General features: G+C 57.6%; 1 protein-coding gene across 5 annotated transcripts in view; it reads left to right on the top strand.

Annotated features, from left to right (window-relative positions):
• The window catches only part of PTCH1 (patched 1), a 62262-nt gene that overhangs the window by 5367 nt on the left and 34416 nt on the right, over positions 1 to 22479 (top strand). For 2 of the 5 annotated variants that reach the window (XM_029055950.2, XM_029055952.2), the window contains exons 1-9: positions 531 to 692; positions 6673 to 6862; positions 7949 to 8018; positions 9228 to 9319; positions 10866 to 11064; positions 12733 to 12854; positions 14198 to 14345; positions 17912 to 18043; positions 18801 to 18956. In XM_029055950.2, the coding sequence (XP_028911783.2) occupies positions 617 to 692; positions 6673 to 6862; positions 7949 to 8018; positions 9228 to 9319; positions 10866 to 11064; positions 12733 to 12854; positions 14198 to 14345; positions 17912 to 18043; positions 18801 to 18956 (1185 nt within the window). In that variant the 5' untranslated portion in view covers positions 531 to 616. Of the gene's footprint in view, positions 1 to 499; positions 693 to 6672; positions 6863 to 7948; positions 8019 to 9227; positions 9320 to 10865; positions 11065 to 12732; positions 12855 to 14197; positions 14346 to 17911; positions 18044 to 18800; positions 18957 to 22479 lie in introns of those variants that run through there. The other 3 variants (XM_039910778.1, XM_039910776.1, XM_039910777.1) reach the window with 3 other exon arrangements.

Below are 22479 nucleotides of genomic sequence, written 5' to 3'. Positions count from 1 at the left end.
GCGAGTCACTTCACTTCTCTGGGCCTCGGTTCCCTCATCTGTCAAATGGGGATTAACGGCGAGCCTCGCGTGGGACCGCCTGATGACCCCGTCTCTCCCGCAGCGCTTAGAACAGCGCTCCGCGCGTAGGCAGCGCTTATCAAATACCAACATTGTCGAGCGCTCCGCGGATCGGCCCGGGCGCTGTCATTATCATCGCGATCCTTAGCGATAATAATGTTGGTATTGGTTTGTTAAGCGCTTACTATGTGCACCGCTCTAAGCGCCGGGGGAGACCCGGGGGAATCAGGTCGTCCCACGTGGGGCTCCCGGGCTCCATCCCCATTTGACAGAGGAGGGAACTGAGGCCCGGAGAAGTGAAGCGACTCGCCCGCGGTCACCCAGCTGACCGGAGGCGGGATTCGAACCCATGACCTCTGACTCCCAAGCCCGGGCTCTTTCCACCGAGCCACGCTGCTTCTCATTCTCATTAAGACCTCGCCGTGTCGCGTCCTCGCAGGGCCAGGCCGTCGGCAGGAAGGCTCCCGTGTGGCTCAGAGCGAAGTTTCAGGGTCTCCTGTTCAGACTGGGGTGCTCCATTCAGAGAAACTGTGGCAAATTCCTGGTCATCGGGCTGATGATATTCGGGGCGTTCGCCGTGGGCCTCAAGGCCGCCAATCTCGAGACCAACGTGGAAGAGCTCTGGGTGGAAGGTGAGTGAGACGACGGCTCCGTGTCCCCCCGTTTCCCCCCGGTGCCATTTAATAATCCTCATCGTCTCTAGCTGTCGCCGACCATCGCGACCGCCATCGCGACCGTCTCTACCTTGTCCGTTCCGAGCGCTCGGTACAGTGCTCCGCGCGTATCCGTTGCCGGACTGGCCCTTCCGAGCGCTTAGTATCGTCTCTATCTGTCGCCGACCGTCGCCATCGCCACCGTCTCTACCTTGTCCGTTCCGAGCGCTCGGTACGGTGCTCTGCGCATATCTGTTGGCGGACTGGCCATTCCGAGCGCTCAGTACGGTGCTCTGCGCATATCCGTTGCCCGACTGTCCATTCCGAGCGCTTAGTATCGTCTCTATCTGTCGCCGACCGTCGCGATCGCCATCGCGATCGTCTCTATCTTGTCCGTTCCGAGCGCTCGGTACAGTGCTCTGCGCATATCTGAGTAAGACGACGGCTCCGTTCCCTCCCTGGCGACGCCTCTCCCCATCTCCCTTTTTCCCCCGGTGCCATTTAATAATCATAATTGTCTCTATCTGTCGCCGACCGTCGCGATCGCCGTCGCGACCGTCTCTACCTTGTCCGTTCCGAGCGCTCGGTACGGTGCTCTGCGCATATCTGTTGTACGGTGCTCTGCGCATATCTGTTGCCCGACTGTCCATTCCGAGCGCTTAGTATCGTCTCTATCTGTTGTCGACCGTCGCGATCGCCATCGCGATCGTCTCTGCCTTGTCCGTTCCGAGCGCTCGGTACAGTGCTCTGCGCATATCCGTTGCCGAACTGACCATTCTGAGCGCTTAGTACAGTGCTCTGCGCATATCTGTTGCCGAACTGTCCATTCCGAGCGGTTAGTACGGTGCTCTGCACAGCGTAAGCGCTCAGTAAGCACTATTGAATGAAGGAATAATAATAAGAATAATGTTGGTATTTGTTAAGCGCCGACTATGTGCCGAGCACCGTTCTAAGCACTGGGTAATAATGATGTTGGGATTTGTTAAGCGCTTACTCTGTGCAAAGCACTGTTCCAAGCGCTGGGGGAGAGACAGGGTCAGCAGGTTGTCCCCCGTGGGGCTCCCAGTCTTCATCCCCATTTGACAGATGAGGGAACTGAGGCACAGAGACGTTAGGTGACTGGCCCCAAGTCGCCCAGTTGACCGGTGGCGGAGCCGGGATTAATAATAACGATAATAATAAGAATAATGGATTTGTTAAGCGCTTACTGGGTTCCCAGCCCCATTTCCCAGAGGAGGGAACCGAGGCCCGGAGAAGGGAAGTGACCGGCCCAAGGTCACAGCGCAGAGAGGTGGTGGAGCCGGGATGAGGACCCAGGTTTTCCCCTTCCATTAGGCCGCCGCGCCGCTTCTCTATGACAAGTAAGGTGACCGGCCCGAGGTCACACGGCGGAGGCGGAATCGGAACCCAGGTCCTCTGATTCCCAGCCCCGGGCTCTTTCCACTAGGCCGCACTGCTCCTCTAAGAGAAGGGAGGTGACCGGCCCAAGGTCACCCAACAGACAGGCGGCGGAGCCGGGATTAGAACCCAGCTCCCCCGACTCCCAGCCCCGGCCACTTTCCCCTAGGCCGCCCCGCTCCTCCGAGGCAAGTGAAGTGACTCCCCCGAGGTCTCCCCGCGAGCGGCGGAGCCGGGATTAGAACCCAGTTCCCTCGACCTCCAACCCCGGCCACTTTCCCCCCGGCCGTCCCGCTCCTCCGAGTCGAGTGAAGTGACTCCCCCGAGGTCTCCCCGCCAGTGGTGGAGTCGGGATTAGAACCCAGTTCCCCAGTTCCCTTGACTCCCAACCCCGACCAATTTCCCCTAGGCCGCCCCGCTCTTCTAAGACAAGTGAAGTGACTCCCCCGAGGTCTCCCCGCGAGCGGCGGAGCGGGAATTAGAACCCAGCTCCCCCGACTCCCAAGCCCGGGCCCTCTCCCGCGAAGCCCGGCTTGCCCTCATCGATAAAGAGGTTTTTCAGAAGATCCCCGGGGGTTCTCTCCCTCTCGCTCCCAAAGAGAATTCCCTCCGCACCCAAGGGAATTGTCGATTGTCGAGTAGTTTGGCCGGAAGCCGGAGGAGACCTACCGGGGTCGGCCCTGAAATCTATTCCCCTTTTCTCGGGTCGCTGGGAGAAGGTGGGTGGGAGGGGGAAAAGCGGGCTGATCCGTCCCTCGGGAAAAGGGGGGATGGAAAAGCGGGAGAGCTGGCCCCGGGGCCCCCGGGGAAAGAGGAAGATCGAGGAGGGAGAATGGAAAATGGCCAGGGTCTCCCCTTCGGGAAAGACGGCGTCGGAAGCCTCCCGATCCCGGCCAAGCTGCGGAGGAGGAGAGGGAAGAAGGGGGAGGGTTGGGATCGCGCTGAGTTCGTGTGTGGCCTTCGGCTTGGACGCCTTTCAACTCCGGGGGAGAAAGGGAAAGGCCAAAAAGAAAACATTTGTCTCAAGGTAGAGAGGGAGAGAGGAGGAAGGGGGAAGGGAAGGGAGGAGCGCGGCCCGGAGCGGTTGCCGGCCCCGCCGCCCGGATTCCTGCCTCCGTTTCCCCCAGACCTCCCCGAAGGAGGGAAAAAAAGGAGGTTTTTCCACATTCCCCAAAGAGGAGCCGGTTCCCGAGGGAGGTCGAAACTCTCCCCCAGCCTCTGCTCTTCCGGGAGCAGTGCCTTTTGCACCTTCCCCACAGAGGGAACGTGTCTGGGGATGGAAATTTCCCCGCGTCCCGGAAAGTGGGGCCGGGTCTCTGGGGCGCCAGGTTTTCCCAGACGTCCCCGAAACGGGCAAAGCGTCTCGGGCTCCGGAGTTCTCCCCACCCCCCCCGGGAAGGGAACGTTTCTCGGGATCGAAGCTTCCCCACTTTTCCCAGACGGGGAACACCTCTTGGGATCGGAATTCCCTCACGCTCCCAGAAGAGGGAACGTTTCTTGGGATCCGAACCGGCCCACGTTCCCAACGCGGGGAACGTGATCATGACGACGACGACGCTGTGTGCCGAGCACTGTTCTAAGCGCTGAAGGTCGTCGGGTCGCCCCCCGTGGGGCTCCCGGTCTCCATCCCCGTTGGACGGAGGAGGAAACTGAGGGCCAGAGAATAATAATAATTCTGGTATTTAAGCGCTTACTCTGTGCCGAGCACCGTTCTAAGCGCCGGGGTGGATACGAGGTCATCGGGTGCTCCCCCGGGGGGCTCACGGGCTTCATCCCCGTTTTCCAGATGAGGTCACTGAGGCCCGGAGAAGCGAAGCGACCGAGGTCACCCGGCCGACGAGGGGCGGAGGCGGGATTGGAACCCCCGACCCCCGACTCCCGAGCCCCGCGGCTTCCCCACGCCTCCGTGCCGGGCGCTGTTCTAAGCGCCGGGGTGCACGGGAGACAACGGGGTCGGGCGCAGTCCCCGGCCCCCATTCTCCAGAGGCCCGGAGAAGGGAAGCGCCTCGTCCGAGGTCACACCGCGGCAGGGAAGGGGCGGAGCCGCGATTCGAACCCAGGGCCCCCCGACCCCGCCAGGCCCCGGGCCGTGGCCACCGGGCCCCCGTAGAGGAGGCCGATCCCGGGCCGGAATAGCAGCGGTTCATTCCGACCTCCCCCTTCTCCCCCCCTCGACATTCCCACCCCGTTCCCGCCCGGGACCTAAACAAATAAACGCGGGGAATCCGGTCGCGTAGTTCTGCGGCCCGAAGGATAAACAGCGCGACGAGAGGCAGATCCAAGGGGAGGCCTGGAAAACCCTCTTCCTCCCTTCGCCTCAGACCTCCAGAAGAAGCGCCGGAAAAGATTAATAATGATAATCATAATGCCGGCGTCTGTTAAGCCGATCCCGGCTCTGCCGAGTGACCTTGGGCAAGCCACTTCACCTCTCTGAGAAAAACGGAGCGGCCTAGGGGAAAGAGGCCGGGAGCCGGAAGACCCGGGTTCCAATCCTGGCCGCGCAACGGGTCCGCTGGGTGACCTCGGGCCGGCCGCTTCCCTTGCCTTAGAGAAGCAGCGGGGCCTAGCGGAAAGAGGCCGGGGCTGGGAGGCGGAGGACCTGGGTTCTAATCCCGACTCTGTTGCTTGTCTGCTGGGTGACCTTGGACCGGTCACTCCACTTCTCTGGGCCCGTTTCCCGAACCGTAGAGTGGGAGGAAAATCCTGCTCTCCCTCTCTCTTGGATTAGGAACTCCGGCGGGAACGGGGACCGTTTCTGACCTGATTATCCCATGTCTAGCTCTGTATTTAGCCTAGTGCTTAGCCCGTAGTAAATGCTTCATAAATTCCATTATTACTCTTCTCCTCCTTCTCCTCCTCCTCCTTCTTTTCGTTCCTCTTCTCCTTCTTCTTCTTCTCCTTCTCTCCCTCCTCCTCCTCCTTTCTCTTTCTCCTCTTCTTCGCCTCCTCTTTTCTTCCTCTTCTTTCTCCTTCTCTTCCTCCTCCTCTTCCTTCTCCCTCTTCCTCCTTTTTCTTCATCTTCTCCTCCTTCTTTCCCTCCTCCTCCTCCTCCTCCTTTTCTTCTCCTCCTCTTTCTCCTTCCCTCCTCCTCCTCCTCCTCCTCCTTTTTCTTCTTCTCTTCCTCCTCTCCCTCCTCCTCTTCCTCTCCTCCTCCTCTTCTCCTTTCTTCTCTTCTCCTCCTCCTTCTCCCTTTTCCTTCTCCCTCTTCCTTTTTCTTCTGCTTCTTCCTCTCCTCCTTCTTCCTCTCCTCCTTCTCTCCCTTTTCCTCCTCCTCCTCCTCCTCCTCCTTCTCCCTTTTCTTCTCCTTCTCTCCCTCCTCATCCTCCTTCTACTCCTCCTCCTTCTCTTCTTCTCCTCTTCTCCTTTCTTCTCTTCTCCTCCTCCTTCTCCCCTTTCCTTCACCCTCTTCCTTTTTCTTCTCCTTCTTCCTCTCCTCCTCCTCCTCCTCCTCCTCCTTCTCCTCCCTTTTCTTCTCCTTCTCTCCCTCCTCATCCTCCTTCTACTCCTCCTCCTTTTCTTCTTCTCCTCTTCTCCTTTCTTCTCCTCCTCCTTCTCCCTTTTCCTTTGCCCTCTTCCTTTTTCCTCTCCTTCTTCTTCTCCTCCTCTCCCTCCTCCTCCTCCTCCTCCTCCTTTTCCTTCTTCTCCTTCTCTCCCTCTTCGTCCTCCTTCTCCTCATCCTCTTTCTTCTCCTCTTCCTCTTCTCTTCCTTTCTTCTCCCTTTTTCTTTTTCTTCTTCTTCCTCTCCTTCTCCTCCTTCTTTCTTGCTCTCCCTCCTCCTCCTTTTTCTCCTCCTCCTCCTTTCCCTCCTCCTTTTTCTTCTACTTCTTCTCCTCTCCTCCTCCTCCTTTCTTCTTTCCTCCTCCTCTTTCTCTCCTCTTCCCCCTTCTTTTCCCTCTCCATCCTTCTCCTTCTTCCTCTCCTCCGCCTCCTCATTAATCAATTAATTCATTGACTTGTATTTTTTGAGCGCCTCCTCTGAGCAGAGCACTGTACTAAGCGCTTGGGGAGTACAACCGGGCAACAGATAGAGACCGACCCTACCGAAAGACGGGCTGACGGTCCAGAAGGGGGGAGACGGACGGACGACCAATCCCTGTTCTCCCTCCCTCTTAGACGCTAAGGTCCGGGTGGGTCCGATGTCAGATAATCTAATCCGGGGCCCCCCCGGGCCACGGCCCCCAGTCCACGACCCCCTCCCCACGGCTCCCGGCCAACGGCTCAACAGGTCACGACCCCCAGCCCCGGACCCGCAGGTCACCGCCCCCGCCCCTCGGCCCTCCGGCCCGTGACCCCCGGCCCGCGACCCCCAGTCCACCGCTCCCAGCCCACGACCCCCAACCCGTGACCCCCCAGACAACGGCTAACAGGTCACAACCCCAGCCCACGACCCCCCAGCGTACGGCCCCCAGCCCACGACCCCCCCCCAGCCCTCGGCCCCCAGCCGACGACCCCCGGTCCGCCTCTCCCGGCCCACGACCCCCCAGCCCCCGGGTCGCGCGCCCCCCCCGGCCGGGCCCCGGGCCTGACGGCCGTATCCCGTGTCCCCGTGTCCGGCGGGCAGTGGGGGGCCGCGTGAGCCGGGAGCTGAGCTACACGCGGCAGAAGATCGGCGAGGAGGCCATGTTCAACCCGCAGCTGCTGATCCAGACCCCGCGGGAGCCGGGCGCCAGCGTCCTGACCACCGAGGCCCTGGCCCAGCACCTCCACTCCGCCCTGCAGGCCAGCAGGGTCCACGTCTACATGTACAACAGGTGAGATTAGAACCCGGCTCCTCCGACTCCCAGCCCCGGGCTCTCCCCGCTAGGCCGCTCTGCTTCCCCCCCCCCAGGTGAAGTGACTCGTCCAGGGTCACCCAGCGGACGCGGCGGAGCCGGGATTAGAACCCGGGTCGGGGATTTTCTCTCTTTACCGCCGGATTGGACTCTCCAAGCGCTTCGGCCAGTGCTCCGCACACAGCAAGCGCTCAATAAGTACGCCCGAACGGATGAATGACTGAGTCCCAGCCCCCCCGGCCCTCTCCTCCCGGCAGCGCCGCTTCGCCAAGAAAAGTGAGGCGACTCGCCCGAGGTCACCCAGCCGGCAAGCGGCGGAGTCGGGATTAGAACCCAGCTCCTTTCGACTCCCGTTCCCGGGCTCTCCCCGCCAGACCGTGCTGCCCCTCTCCCCAGAGCGAAGTGACCCGTCCAGGGTCACCCAGCGGACGCGGCGGAGCCGGGATTAGAACCCGCGTCCTTCCGACTCGGGGACCGTCTCGCTTTACCGCTGCATTGGGCTCTCCGAGCGCTGCGCCCAGTGCTCTGCACACGGGAAGCGCTCAGTAAATACGAGTGAACGAATGAATAGATGACTGAACGACTCCCAGCCCCCGGGCTCTCTCCCTTAGGCGGCTCTGCTTCGCAAAGAAAAGCGAAGCGACTCGACCGGGGTCACCCAGCAGGCGGAGCCGGGATTCGAACCCAGCTCCTTCGGACTCCCAGGCCTGGGCGCTCGCCATTAGGCGGCGCGGCCTCTCCATCCGGAGGGGGAGGGTCTCAAGTCGGGGGAGACCCCCATTCTCCGGGGCGTCTCATCTCGTCAGAGGAGCGGCGCGGCGAGAGTCGGACGTCGTGGGTTCGAATCCCGCCCCCGATCGGCCGGGTGACCTGGGGCCGGGGTCACTCGGCTTCTCTGGGCCTCGGCGGCCTCGTCTGTCCAACGGGGATGGAGACGGTGACCCCCCCCCCACGTGGGACCACCCGATGAGCTCGGATCTCCCCCCGGCGCTTAGGGCGGTGCTCGGCGCGGAGGAAGCGCTTCCCAAATAGCATCGCTATGCTTTCCGCTTGTGTTTTCTGCAGGCAGTGGAAATTGGAACATCTGTGCTACAAATCCGGAGAGCTCATCACCGAGACCGGCTACATGGACCAGGTGAGAGGCCTCCCCCCCCCCCCGCCTCCCCATCAATAAGAATGAAAATTGGGGCACTCGCTGAGCGCCTCCTACGTTCCTGCCGCTGTACTAAGCGCTGTTGTAATGAACGATATAGGCATATTATCTATAGACACGTCATTAATAAAATAGAGTAATAAACTGCGTACGCATAGCGTCGGCAGACGCGCCGTTAGTAAAACAGCGTAGTAAACTGTAGATACAGAGCATCTGAAGGCACATCACTAACAAAATAGAGTGATAAACAATAGATACATGTTATCTATAGACACGTCATCAATAAAATAGAGTAATGAACAATATAGGCATATTATCTATCGACACGTCATTAATAAAATAGAGTAATAAGCTGCATATACTTAGCATCGGTAGACACGCCATTAGTAAAATAGGATAGTTAACTGTAGATACAGAGCATCTGTAGACACCGAATTAATAAAAAAGAGTAATAAATAATAGATACATGTTATCTATAGACACGTCATTCATAAAATAGAGTAATAAACAATATAGGCATATTATCGGTCGACACGTCATTAATAAAATAGAGTAATAAACGGCATATACTTAGCATCGGTAGACCCGCCATTAGTAAAATAGGATAGTTAACTGTGGATACAGAGCATCTGTAGACACCGAATTAATAAAATAGAGTAATAAATAATAGATACATATTATCTATAGACGCATCATTAATAAAATAGAGTAATGAATAACATATGACTATTATCTATAGACACATCATTAATAAAATAGAGTAATAAACTGCATACGCGTAGCGTCGGCAGACACGCCGTTAGTAAAATAGGGTGGTCGACTGTAGATGCGGGGCATCTGTAGACACGTCGCTGATAAAATAGAGTGATAGATAATAGATACATCTCATCTACAGACCCAGCGTTAATAAAATAGAGAAATAAACCATATACGCTCATCATCTATAGACCCGTCATCGATACGAGTAATAAACTGCGTACGCGTAGCGTCGGCAGACACGCCGTTAGTAAAATAGGGTGGTCGACTGTAGATGCGGGGCATCTGTAGACACCTCGCTGATAAAATAGAGTGATAGATAATAGATACATATTATCTACAGACTCGTCATTAATAAACTAGAGTGATAGATACCGGCCGCCTCTCATCTCTGTCTCTGTTGTGCCGCTCCCCGTCCCCCCCCCCCCCCGCCAGCTGATAGAGAACCTCTACCCCTGCCTGATCATCTCCCCCCTGGACTGCTTCTGGGAAGGAGCAAAGCTACAGTCCGGAACCGCTTACCTCATGTGAGTAGCGCCCCGGCGGCTACCTGCTGAGCGCCCCCCGGGGCCGGGGCAGGCTCCGAGACGGCCAGACCGAGAGGCCGCCGCCCGCCCGTCCGCCCGCCGTCGACGGACACCGACGGGATGAGAGACAGAGGAGGGCCGGGGAGGATCGGCCCGGTGGCTTTTCCCGCCCCGTCCTATTTACTGAGCGCTTCCCCAAGAAGCGCTCGGGAGAGGACGGGGCCTCTCTTCTTTTCCATTTCGGCCCGTTTACCGAGCGCTTCCCCCGTGCGGAGCGCTGTACGGAGCGCCCGGGAGAGGACGATAGAGCCTCTCCTTCTTTATTCCCCCTTCGTCGTACTTAATGAGCGCTTCCCCCGTGCGGAGCGCTGTACGGAGCGCCCGGGAGAGGACGATAGAGCCTCTCCTTCTTTATTCCCACCTCGTCGTACTTAATGAGCGCTTCCCCCGTGCGGAGCGCTGTACTAGGCGCTCGGGAGAGGACGATACATCATTTCCTTTTCCGGTTTCCCACTTGGTCGTATTTAGTGAGCGCTTCCCTCGTGCAGAGCACTGCCCCGAGCACTGGGGGGAGGACCATACGCCCTTTCCTTTTCCGTTTATCCATTTTGTCGTATTTGGAGAGCGGGTTCCTCGTGCAGAGCACTGTACTGAGCGCCCGGGAGAGAACGATACACCCTTTCCTTTCCCGTTTTCCCATTTCGTCATATTTGGCGAGCGGGTTCCTCGTGCAGAGCGCTGTCCCGAACGCTGGGGAGAGGACCGTGCACCCTTTCTTTTTTTATTCCCGCTTCATCGTATTTGGCGAGCGCTTCCCTCGTGCAGAGCACTGTCCTGAGCGCTCGGGAGAGGACGATACGCCCTTTCCTTTTTTATTCCCACTCCGTCGTATTTGGCGAGCGGGTCCCCGGTGCAGAGCACTGTCCCGAGCGCTGGCGAGAGGCCCGTACACCCTTTCCTTTTCTGTTTTTCCATTTTGTTGTATTTGGCGAGCGGGTCCCTCGGGCAGAGCGCCGTACTGAGCGCTCGGGAGAGGACAGCGTACCTTTTCCTCTTTTATTCCCACTTCGCCGTATCCGGCGAGCGCTTTCCTCGTGCGGAGCGCCGTACTGAGCGCTGGGGAGAGGACCGCGCACGCTTTCCTTTCTCATTCCCGCTCCGTAGTATCTGGCGAGCGGGTCCCCGGTGCGGAGCGCCGTACTGAGCGCTGGGGAGAGGACCGCGCACCCTTTCCTTTCTCATTCCCGCTCCGTCGTATCCGGCGAGCGGGTCCCCGGCGCGGAGCGCCGTACTGAGCGCTCGGGAGAGGACCGCGCACCCTTTCCTCTTCTGTTCTCCCTTGGTCGTATTCGGCGAGCGCTCTCCTCGCGCAGAGCGCTGTCCCGGGCGCCGGGGAGACGACCGCGCGCCCTTTCCTTCTCTGTTTCCCCACTCCGTCGTATCTGGCGAGCGGGTCCCCGGTGCGGAGCGCCGTACTGAGCGCTGGGGCGAGAGGCGTCGGGGACCCTGACCGGCGGCCTCTCGCCCCCCGCCGGGTCCCCGGCAGCGGCGAACCCCCTCTGCGCTGGACCAACTTCGACCCGCTGGACTTCCTGGAGGAGCTGAAGAAGATCAACTCCCTGGTGTCCAGCTGGGAGGAGATGGTCACCAAGGCCGAGGTCGGGCACGGCTACATGGACCGGCCCTGCCTCAACCCCGCCGACCCCGACTGCCCCGCCACCGCCCCCAACAAGAACTCCACCAAGGTAACGCCGCCTCCCGACCCGCCGGACACTGGACTGAGCGCCCCCGGGGCGGGGGGACGCGGCCAGTCGTTAGGGGCGGACCTGGGGGGGGGGGGGGGGCGCGGCCGCCGCACGGGGGGACGGCAGGATCAGAAATAGGAAACGATCGCGGCGCGATCGGAGATGAGAAACGATCGCGGCGGCCGCCGGGCGCTTATCCCGGGGGCCCCGTAGTGAGCGCTCCGGAGGGGAGGGAAGAATCATCTGAGACGACGACGGCGTGGGCCGAGCGCCGACTGGGGGCCGGCCGCCGGACGGGGGGACGGGGGAGGGACGGAAGAATCAGACGTAAGAGGTGATTACGGCCCGACCGGAAACAGGAGATGATTACGGCAGCTGCTAAGCGCTGACGGGGGGCCCCGTAGTGAGCGCTCCGGGGCGGAGGGAAGGGGCATCGTAGACGATGATGGCGTGGGCCAAGCACGGCCTCGGGGCCGGCCGCCGGACGGACGATGGAATAATCGTAATTCATTCCTTCGATAGCATTTATTGAGCGCTTACTATCATAAATGGCCGCGGCACTCGTTAAGCGCCTACCAGGTGCCAGGCGGTGTACCGAGCGCTCCAGAGGGGACGGAAGAACCATCGTAAATGATGACGGCGTCGGCGGAGCGCGGACCGGGGGCCGGCCACCGGACGGACCGCCGGAGGGGGGAAGGGATAATCATAATCGTAAATGACCGTGGCATTCGTTAAGCGCTCGCTAGGTGCCGGCCACTGTACTGAACGCTGGGGTGGGGATGGAATACTAATGAATAATAAACGATTAGGGCACTCGCTGAGCCGTGACTAGGGGCCGGCCACTGTACTAAACGCTGGAGAGGAGATGAAATAAGAATGAATAATAAATGATTATGGCATTTGCTAAGCGCCTACTAGGTGCCGGGCACTGTGCTCAACGCTGGAGTGGGGATGGAGTAGAATAATAAAGGATCACGGCGTCTGCTAAGCGCCTACTAGGTGCCGGCCACTTTACTAAGCGCTCGGTGCCGGGCACTGCACTGAACGCTGGGGTGGGGATGGAATGATCCTGAATAATAAATGATTACGGCGTCTGCTAAGCGCCTGCCGGGTGCCGGGCCTGTACTGGGCGCTCCAGAGGGGACGGAAGAATCATCAGAGACGATGACGGCGTCCGCCAAGCACAGGCTAAGCGCCGGGCACTTACGACGGTGGCATTCTTTAGGCGCTTACTGGGTGCCGGGCTCTGTACTAAGCGCTTGGGGGAGGACAGTCTAATGACAAACAGACACATCCCTGCCCCACAGCGAGCTGACGGTCTAGACGGGGACACGGTAGTAGAAATCAATCAGTCAATCAATAAATTACAGATATATATATATATACAAGTGGCTCAATGGAAAGAGCCCGGGCTGGGGAGTCCGAGGTCGTGGGTTCGAATGCCGGCTCTGCCACTTGTCAGCTGGGTGACTGTGGGCGAGTCACTTCGCTTCTCTGGGCCTCAGTGACCTCATCGGTCAGACGGGGATGAGGACAGGGAGCCTCACGTGGGACCCTGTCTCTCCCCCAGCGCTTAGAACGGCGCTCGGCACGTGGTGAGCGCTTAACAGATACCAACGTTATTATTATTATCATCTCCCATCTTCCCCGGGGGCGCCTCCCCCATAGCCCCTGGACCTGGGCCTGATCCTGAGCGGAGGCTGCTACGGCCTGTCGCGGAAGTACATGCGCTGGCAGGAGGAGCTCATCGTGGGCGGCACCGTCAAGAATCGCACCGGGAAACTCATCAGGTGAGGAGAGGGGACGCCGCCGGCCTGGGTTCGAATCCCGGCTCCGCCTCCGGCCCGCTGGGTGACCTTGGACCGGTCACTTCCCCTGGTCTCAGAGGAGCGGCGCCGCCTAGTGGTAAGACGCCGGGAGTCAGAGGACCTGGGTTCGAATCCCGCCTCCGCCACGGGTCTGCCGGGTGACCTCGGACCGGTCACTTCCCTTGTCTCAGAGGAGCGGCGCCGCCTAGTGGAAAATAACCCCGGGGCTGGGAGTCAGAGGACCTGGATTCGAATCCCGACTCCGCCACGGGTCTGCCGGGTGACCCTGGGCGAGTCACTTGGCTCGTCTTAGAGAAGCGGCACGGCCTAGCGGAAAGAGGCCGGGGCTGGGAGTCGGAGGGCCTGGGTTCCAATCCTGCCCCTGACACGTATCTGCTGGGTGGCCTCGGACCGGTCATTTCACTCGTCTCAGAGGAGCGGCGCCGCCTGGTGGAAACAACCCCGGGGCTGGGAGTCGGAGGACCTGGGTTCTAATCCTGCCTCTGATTCGTATCTGTTGGGTGACCTGGGACCGGTCATTTCACTCGTCTTAGATGACCTGGGTTCTAATCCTGCCCCTGACACGTGTCTGCTGGGTGACCTCGGACGAGTCATTTCACTCGTCTCAGAGGAGCGGCGCCGCCTGGTGGAAAAACCCGGGGCTGGGAGTCAGAGGACCTGGGTTCAAATCCTGGCTCTGACAGGTGTCTGCCGGGCGAGCTTGGGTCAGTCAATTCACTTCTCTTAGAGAAGCAGCGCCGCCTAGTGAAAAGAGGCCGGGGCTGGGCGTCAGAAAGACCCGGGTTCGAATCCCGCCTCCGCCACGGGTCTGCCGGGCGACCTTGGACTAGTCACTTGACTTGTCTCAGAGAAGCAGCGCAGCCTAGCGAAAAGAGGCCGGGGCTGGGAGTCGGGAGGACCTGAGTTCTAATCCGGGCTGCTCCACCCGTCGGCCGTGTGACCTCGGGCGAGTCAAGTCACTGCTCCGGGCCTCAGTTCCCTCCTCTGGAAAATGGGGGTGGAGACCGGGAGCCCCCCGGGGGGGGACGGGGACCGGGTCCGTCCCGATTGACTTGTGTCGTCCGTCCCCCCCCCCCGCCCCCGGCGCCTAGTACAGCCTCCGATCAGTAGTAGGCGCTTAACGAATCCCACAGTCGTCGATGTTCTTGTTGACGTCAGGGACGGCGTCCGCCGGGCTTCCCTCGTCTCTGCCCGCTGCCCCGCAGACGGCGGGGGGGGGGGCGTCCGGCGCGGCGTCCGGGGACCGGGGGCGTCTCCCCCGAGAGGGCGGGCGTGACGGGGCCCTCCGGGGGCGTCTCTCCCAGCGCCCAGGCCCTGCAGACCATGTTCCAGCTGATGACGCCCAAGCAGATGTACGAGCACTTCAAAGGCTATGATGTCGTCTCCCACATCAACTGGAGCCCGGAGAAGGCCGCCGCCATCTTGGAGGCCTGGCAGAGGAGCTACGTCCAGGTCGGGACCCCCCCCCCCCCCCGACCCTCCCGCCCCGGCGACGGCCCCGCGCGGGGTCGCTCCGGCTACTGCCGCCGGCGGACGCCCGGCTCCGGGGGCCGTGACGCCGCCGGCGGACGCCCGGGTCCGGGGCGGGGCCCGTGACGCCACCGGCGGAGACCCGGCTCTGGGGGCCTCTGGGGGCCGTGACGCCTCCTGTAGACCCGTACGTAGCGACAGGTCGATGAGTAAATTACCGATCGCTGTGGATCGATTGCAGTAGATAAATAAATTGCAGATCTTTACGGATCTCCACCTAGCAATAGATCGATAAATAAATGACCCATCTCTACGGATCTCTGCCTACCGACAGATCGGCAAATCGATGACCGATCTCTACGGATCTCGACCTAGCGACAGGTCGACCGATCAGTGACCGATCTACACCTAGCGATGATCGATAGATAAATAAATTACCGATCTACACGGACCTATACGTAGCGATGGGTCGACGAGTGAATTACCGCTCTCTGTGGATCTGTTGCGACAGACGAATAAATGGCGGGTCTTTACGGATCTCGACCCGGCAACAGATGGATAAATAAATGACCCGTCTCTTCGGCTCTATACCGACTGATACGTAAATGACCGATCTCTACGGGTCTCTACGTGCCGGGAGATCGACGGATCGATGACCGATCTCGATGGATCTCCACCTAGCGATGATCGATAGATAAATTACAGACCTGTACGGACCCGTACGGAGCAATAGGTCGATAGGTAAATGGCCGATCTCTACGGAGCTGTAGCGACAGATAAATAAATTGCAGATCTCTACGGATCTATCCATAGCAAGAGATCGATAAATAAATGACCGATCGCTAGGGATCTCTACCTAGCGATAGATTGACAGATCAATGACCGATCTCTAGGGATCCCTACCTAGCGATGGTCGATAAATAAATTACCGATCTACACGGACTTATACGTAGCGATGGGTCGATGAGTAAATTACCCATCTCTATGGATCTGTTGCGACAGATGAATAAATGGCGGATCTTTACGGATCTCGACCGGGCAATAGATCGACAAGTAAATGACCCGTCTCTTCGGCTCTATACCGATTGATACGTAAATGACCGATCTCTACGGATCTCTACGTGCCAGCAGGGCGACGGATCGATGACCGATGTCTATGGATCTCCACCTAGCGATGATCGATAGATAAATTACAGATCTGTACGGACCCAAACGGAGCAATAGGTCGATAAGTAAATGACCGATCTCTACGGATCTGTAGCGACCGATAAATAAATGAATTGCAGATCTCTACGGATCTATCCCTAGCAATAGATCGATTAAAAAAATGACCGATCGCTAGGGTTCTCTACCTACCGATAGGTCGACAAATAGGTGACCGATCTCTACGGATCTCGACCTAGCGATAGGTCGACAGATCAGTGACCGATCTCTAGGGATCTATACCTAGCGATGATCGATAAATAAATCACCGATCTGTACGGACCTATACGTAGCAATAGGCCGATGAGTAAATTACCGCTCTCTATGGATCTATTGCGATAGATGAATAAATTGCAGATCTGTACGGATCTCGACCCAGCAATAGGTCGATAAATAAATGACCCATCGCTACGGACCTCTACGTACCGACAGATCGACAGATCGACGACCGATGTCTATGGATCTCTACCTAGCAGTGATCGATAAGTAAATTACGGAGCTGTACGGACCCATACGTAGCAATAGGTCGATAAGTAAGTGACCGATCTTTACGGATCTATAGCGGCAGATAAATAAATAAATTTGCAGATCTCTAAGGATCTATCCACAGCAATAGACGGATAACTAAATGACCGATCTCTCCGGATCTCTGCCGATAGATCGATAAATGACCGATCTCTGCGGATCTCTACCTACCAGTAGATCGACAAATCAATGACCGATCTCTACGGATCTATCCCTAGCAATGATCAATAAATACGTTACAGATCTATATGAGCCTGTACACAGCAATAGGTCGATGAGTAAATGACCGATCTCTCCGCATCTGTAGCGATAAATAACTAAATGACCGATCCCTACGGATCTCTACCTAGCAATAGATCGACAAATAAATGAGCGATCGCTACGGACCTCGACCCAGCAATAGATCGATAAATAAATGACAGATGTATACGGATCTATACTCGGCGACAGATCGACCGATAGATGACCGATCTCTCCGGATCTACGGCGATCGATAACTAAATGACCGATCTCTACGGATCTCGACCTAGCGATAGATCGACGAATAGATGACCGATCTCTACGGATCTCGACCTAGCAATAGATCGATAAATAAACGACGGATCTATACGGAGCACTACTTAGCGATCGATCGACCGATAAACGACCGATCTTTACGGATCTACGGCGATAAATAACTAAATGACCGGTCTCTACGGAGTTCTACCTACCGACGGATCGACAAATAGATGTCCGACCTCTACGGATCTTGACCTAGCAACAGATCGGAAAATAAATGACCGATCTATACGGATCTATACTTAGCGACAGATCGACCGATAAATGACCGATCTCTCCGGATCTATAGCGATAGATAACTAAATGACCGATCCCTGTGGATCTCTACATGCCAATAGATGGACAAATAAATGACCGGTCTCTCCGGACGCCGACCTACCAATACATCGACGAATACGTGACGGGTCTCGACGGATCTCGATCTAGCAATAGATCAATAAACGACAGATCTATACGGAGCTATACTTAGCGATAGATCGACCGATAAATGACCGATCTCTCCGGATCTACGGCGATAAATAACTGAATGACCGCTCTCTACGGATCTCGACCTAGCGATAGATCGACGAATACGTGACCGATCTCTACGGATCTCGACCTAGCGACAGATCGACGAATACGTGACCGATCTGTACGGATGTCGACCTAGCTATAGATCGATAAATAAACGACCGATCTGTACGGAGCTACACTTAGCCATAGATTGACCAAGAAGTGACCGATTCTCAGGATCTAGAGCGCTAGATACCTAAATGACGGATCTCTCCCTAGCAATAGAGCGACGACTAGATGACCGATCTCTACGGATCCCGACCTAGCAAAAGATCGATAACTGACCGATCTATACGGAGCTGTACTTAGCGATCGATCGGCCGATAAATGACCGATCTTTACGGATCTATAGCGATAACTAAATGACCGATCTCTACGGGTCTCTCCCTGGCAATAGATCGACGGATAGACGACCGATCTCTACAGATCTCGACCTAGCGATAGAGCGATAAATGACCGATCTATACGGAGCTGTACTTAGCGATCGATCGACCGATAAATGACCGATCCCGACGGATCGATACCTGGCGATAGATCGACGCATAAAGGACCGACCCAAAGACCGTCCCGACAAAACCCCGCCGGTCTCCGCTCTCGTGATTTCCTTCCGCCCGTCGGACGGTACTCGTCGAGCGCCGGGGCCCCGCGCGGAGGGCTGTACCGAGCGCTCTGGGGCGCGAGCGGGCTGGACGTCTCCGCTTCGTTCTCAGGTCGTCCATCAAAGCGTCTCCGAGAACTCGACCCAGAAGATCATGTCCTTCACCACCACCACCCTGGACGACCTCCTCAAGTCCTTCTCGGACGTCAGCGCCGTCCGCGTGGCCGGCGGCTACCTGCTCATGGTGACCGGGGGGCGGGGGGGGGGGGTCCCCTCCTATTTACTGAACGCCTGCGCTCGGGCCGGGAACGCTAACGCTCAGTACGGAGCCCGGCACCTAGTGAGCGCTTAACAAATACCGTTATCATTATTGTCGTTCTCTCATCTGTCCAACGGGGATGGAGACCGTGAGCCCCACGCGGGACAGGGCCCGTGGCCAGTCCCATTGGCTCGTCTCCCCCCGAGCGCTTCATACAGTGCCGGAACATAGTCAGCGCTTAACGAATACCACAATCAGTATTATTCTGTCATCTGTCCAGTGGGGATGGAGACCGTGAGCCCAGGTGGGATAGGGCCGTTGTCCAACCCGATTGGCTCGTCTCCCTCCTGGCGCCCAGTACGGTGCCCGGCACATAGTAGGCGCTTCTCAAATGCCACCATCATTATTATTATGATTTTCTCATCTGTCCAACGGGGACGGGCGCCGTGAGCCCCGCGCGGGACCTGTGTCCATCCCCAACGGCTCGTCCTCCCACCGCGGTGCTTAGTACAGTGCCCGGCACACAGTAAGCGCTTCCGAAATACCACTGTCATTATCATTTTCTCATCTTTCCGAAGGGGGTGGAAACGGAGGGTCCCACGCGGGACAGGGCCCGTGTCCGACCCCGTCGGCTCGTCTCCCCCCCAGCGCTTAGTACAGCGCCCGGCACGTAGTAAGCGCCTCACGAATGCTCTGATTATGATCACGATTCTTCCGACTCTTGTGATTCTCATCCCTCCAGCTGGCGTACGCCTGCGTCAGCATGCTCCGCTGGGACCGCTTCTCTTCCCAGGGGGCCGTGGGGCTGGCGGGCGTCCTCCTGGTAGCCCTCTCGGTGGCGGCCGGTCTGGGCCTCTGCTCCCTGCTGGGCATCTCCTTCAACGCCGCCACCACGCAGGTATTTTCCCGCCCGGTCCTCACTCACTCATCCATCCCATCCCATCCCATCCCATCCCATTCCATCCCATCCCACCCCACCACCTTTCTGGAGCCTGGGAGTCGGGAGGTCCCGGGTTCGGATGCCGGCTCGGCCGGTCGGCCTCTCCGGGCCTCGGGGACCTCAGCGGCAGAACCGGGGTGGAGAGCGGGAGCCCCAGGCCGGGCGGGGGCTGGGTCCGACCCCGTGGGCTGGGATCCGCCCCGGCGCTGAGTGCGGGGCCCGGCAGCCGGTGAGCACGTACCGCCCGGATTGATCTTCTCGTTATGGGCATTCACTCCATCGTTCGTTCCTTCTTCTCCTCCTCCTCCTCCTTCTCTGTCTCTTCTTCTCCTCCTCCTCCTCCTCTTCTCTTCCTCCTGCTCTTCTCTTCATCCTCCTCCTCCTCTCCTCGTTCTCTTCCTCCTCTTCTTTCTCTTCGCCTAATACTTCTCTTCCTCCTCCTTTCCTCCTCCTCTCCTCTTTTTCCTTTCCTCCTCCTCCTCTCCTCCTTCCCCTCTTCCTCCTCCTCTTCTCTTCTCCTCGTCCTCCTTCTCCTCCTCCTCTTCCTCCTTTCTCTCCTCCTCTTCCTCTCCTCCTTCCCCTCTTCCTCCTCTTTTCTCCTTCTCCTTTTCTCCCCTTCCTACTCTCCTCGTCCTCCTTCTCCTCCTCCTCCTCTTCTCATCCTCCTCTTCTCTCTTCTTCCTCCTCTCCTCTCCTCCTCCTCCTGTTCTTTCCCTCTTTCCCTCTTCCTTCTCTTCTTCTCTGCCACCTCTCTTCTTCCTCCTCTTCTCCTCTTCACCTCCTCCTCCTCTTCCTCCTATCCTCTTATTCTCCTCCTCCTCCTTTTCTTCCTCCTCTCCTTTTCCTCTTCCCTTCCTCCTCCTCCTCTCCTCTTATTCCTCTTCTCCTCCACCTCCTTCTCTTCTCCTCCTCCTCCTCCTTCACCTCCTCCTCCCTCCTCTTCACCTCTTCTCTTCCTCCTATCTTCTTATTCTTCTCTCCTTCCTCTTTCTCCTTTCCTCTTCCCTTCCTCCTCTCCTCCTCTCATTCTTCCTCTCCTCCACCTCCTTCTTTTCGTCGTCGTCCTCCTCCTCCTCTCCTCCCCTTCTCCTCCTCTTCCTCCTCCTCTTCTTCTCCACTCTTCCTCCTCCTCTTCTCTTCTCCTCGTCCTCCTTCTCCTCCTCCTCTTCCTCCTTTCTCTCCTCCTCTTCCTCTCCTCCTTCCCCTCTTCCTCCTCTTTTCTCCTTCTCCTTTTCTCCCCTTCCTACTCTACTCCTCCTCCTTCTTCTCCTCTTCCTTCTCTTCTCATCCTCCTCTTCTCTCTTCTTCCTCCTCTCCTCCTCTCCTCCTCCTGTTCTTTCCCTCTTCCTTCTCTTCTCCTCTGCCATCTCTCTTCTTTCTCCTCTTCACCTCCTCCTCCTCCTCTTCCTCCTATCCTCCTCTTATTCTCCTCCTCCTCCTTTTCTTCCTCCTCTCCTTTTCCTCTTCCCTTCCTCCTCCTCCTCTCCTCTTATTCCTCTTCTCCTCCACCTCCTTCTCTTCCTCCCCCTCTCACTCCTATCCTCTTATTCTTCTTCTCTTCTCCTCCTCCTCCTCCCTCTTCACCTCCTCCTCCCTCCTCTTCACCTCTTCACCTCTTCTCCTCTTCCTCCTATCTTCTTATTCTTCTCTCCTTCCTCTTTCTCCTTTCCTCTTCCCTTCCTCCTCTCCTCCTCTCATTCTTCCTCTCCTCCACCTCCTTCTTTTCGTCGTCGTCCTCCTCCTCCTCTCCTCCCCTTCTCCTCCTCTTCCTCCTCCTCTTCTTCTCCACTCTTCCTCCTCCTCTTCTCTTCTCCTCGTCCTCCTTCTCCTCCTCCTCTTCCTCCTTTCTCTCCTCCTCTTCCTCTCCTCCTTCCCCTCTTCCTCCTCTTTTCTCCTTCTCCTTTCTCCCCTTCCTACTCTACTCCTCCTCCTTCTCCTCTTCCTTCTCTTCTCATCCTCCTCTTCTCTCTTCTTCCTCCTCTCCTCCTCTCCTCCTCCTGTTCTTTCCCTCTTCCTTCTCTTCTCCTCTGCCATCTCTCTTCTTTCTCCTCTTCACCTCCTCCTCCTCCTCTTCCTCCTATCCTCCTCTTATTCTCCTCCTCCTCCTTTTCTTCCTCCTCTCCTTTTCCTCTTCCCTTCCTCCTCCTCCTCTCCTCTTATTCCTCTTCTCCTCCACCTCCTTCTCTTCCTCCCCCTCTCACTCCTATCCTCTTATTCTTCTTCTCTTCTCCTCCTCCTCCTCCCTCTTCACCTCCTCCTCCCTCCTCTTCACCTCTTCACCTCTTCTCCTCTTCCTCCTATCTTCTTATTCTTCTCTCCTTCCTCTTTCTCCTTTCCTCTTCCCTTCCTCCTCTCCTCCTCTCATTCTTCCTCTCCTCCACCTCCTTCTTTTCGTCGTCCTCCTCCTCCTCCTCTCCTCCCCTTCTCCTCCTCTTCCTCCTCCTCTTCTTCTCCACTCTTCCTCCTCCTCTTCTCTTCTCCTCGTCCTCCTTCTCCTCCTCCTCTTCCTCCTTTCTCTCCTCCTCTTCCTCTCCTCCTTCCCCTCTTCCTCCTCTTTTCTCCTTCTCCTTTTCTCCCCTTCCTACTCTACTCCTCCTCCTTCTTCTCCTCTTCCTTCTCTTCTCATCCTCCTCTTCTCTCTTCTTCCTCCTCTCCTCCTCTCCTCCTCCTGTTCTTTCCCTCTTCCTTCTCTTCTCCTCTGCCATCTCTCTTCTTTCTCCTCTTCACCTCCTCCTCCTCCTCTTCCTCCTATCCTCCTCTTATTCTCCTCCTCCTCCTTTTCTTCCTCCTCTCCTTTTCCTCTTCCCTTCCTCCTCCTCCTCTCCTCTTATTCCTCTTCTCCTCCACCTCCTTCTCTTCCTCCCCCTCTCACTCCTATCCTCTTATTCTTCTTCTCTTCTCCTCCTCCTCCTCCCTCTTCACCTCCTCCTCCCTCCTCTTCACCTCTTCACCTCTTCTCCTCTTCCTCCTATCTTCTTATTCTTCTCTCCTTCCTCTTTCTCCTTTCCTCTTCCCTTCCTCCTCTCCTCCTCTCATTCTTCCTCTCCTCCACCTCCTTCTTTTCGTCGTCCTCCTCCTCCTCCTCTCCTCCCCTTCTCCTCCTCTTCCTCCTCCTCTTCTTCTCCACTCCTCCTCCTTCTCTTCTCTTCTCTTCTCCTCCTCCTCTCCCTCCTCTCTTCCTCCTCCTCCTCTCCCTCCTCTCTTCCTCCTCCTCCTCTCCTCTTCTCCTCTTCTCTTTTTTCTTCTCTTCTCCTCATCTCCTCCTCTTTCCTCTTCTTCCTCCTCTTATTCTTCTCCCCCTCCTCTTCCTCCGCTCCTCTTCTCTTCCTCCTTCTCTCCTCCTCCTCTTCTCCTCTTATTCCTCTTCTCCGCCGCATCCTTCTCTTCCTCCTCCTCTTCTCCTCTCCTTCTCCTCCCTTTCTTCTCCACCTCCTGATTTTCTTCTCCACCTCCTCCTTCTCTTCTCTTCTCTTCCGCCTCC

This window comes from Ornithorhynchus anatinus, chromosome X5 (assembly GCF_004115215.2).
Source record: "Ornithorhynchus anatinus isolate Pmale09 chromosome X5, mOrnAna1.pri.v4, whole genome shotgun sequence".
NCBI classification, from domain to species: Eukaryota; Metazoa; Chordata; class Mammalia; order Monotremata; family Ornithorhynchidae; genus Ornithorhynchus; species Ornithorhynchus anatinus.
This window is presented reverse-complemented; position numbering and strand designations above follow the sequence as displayed.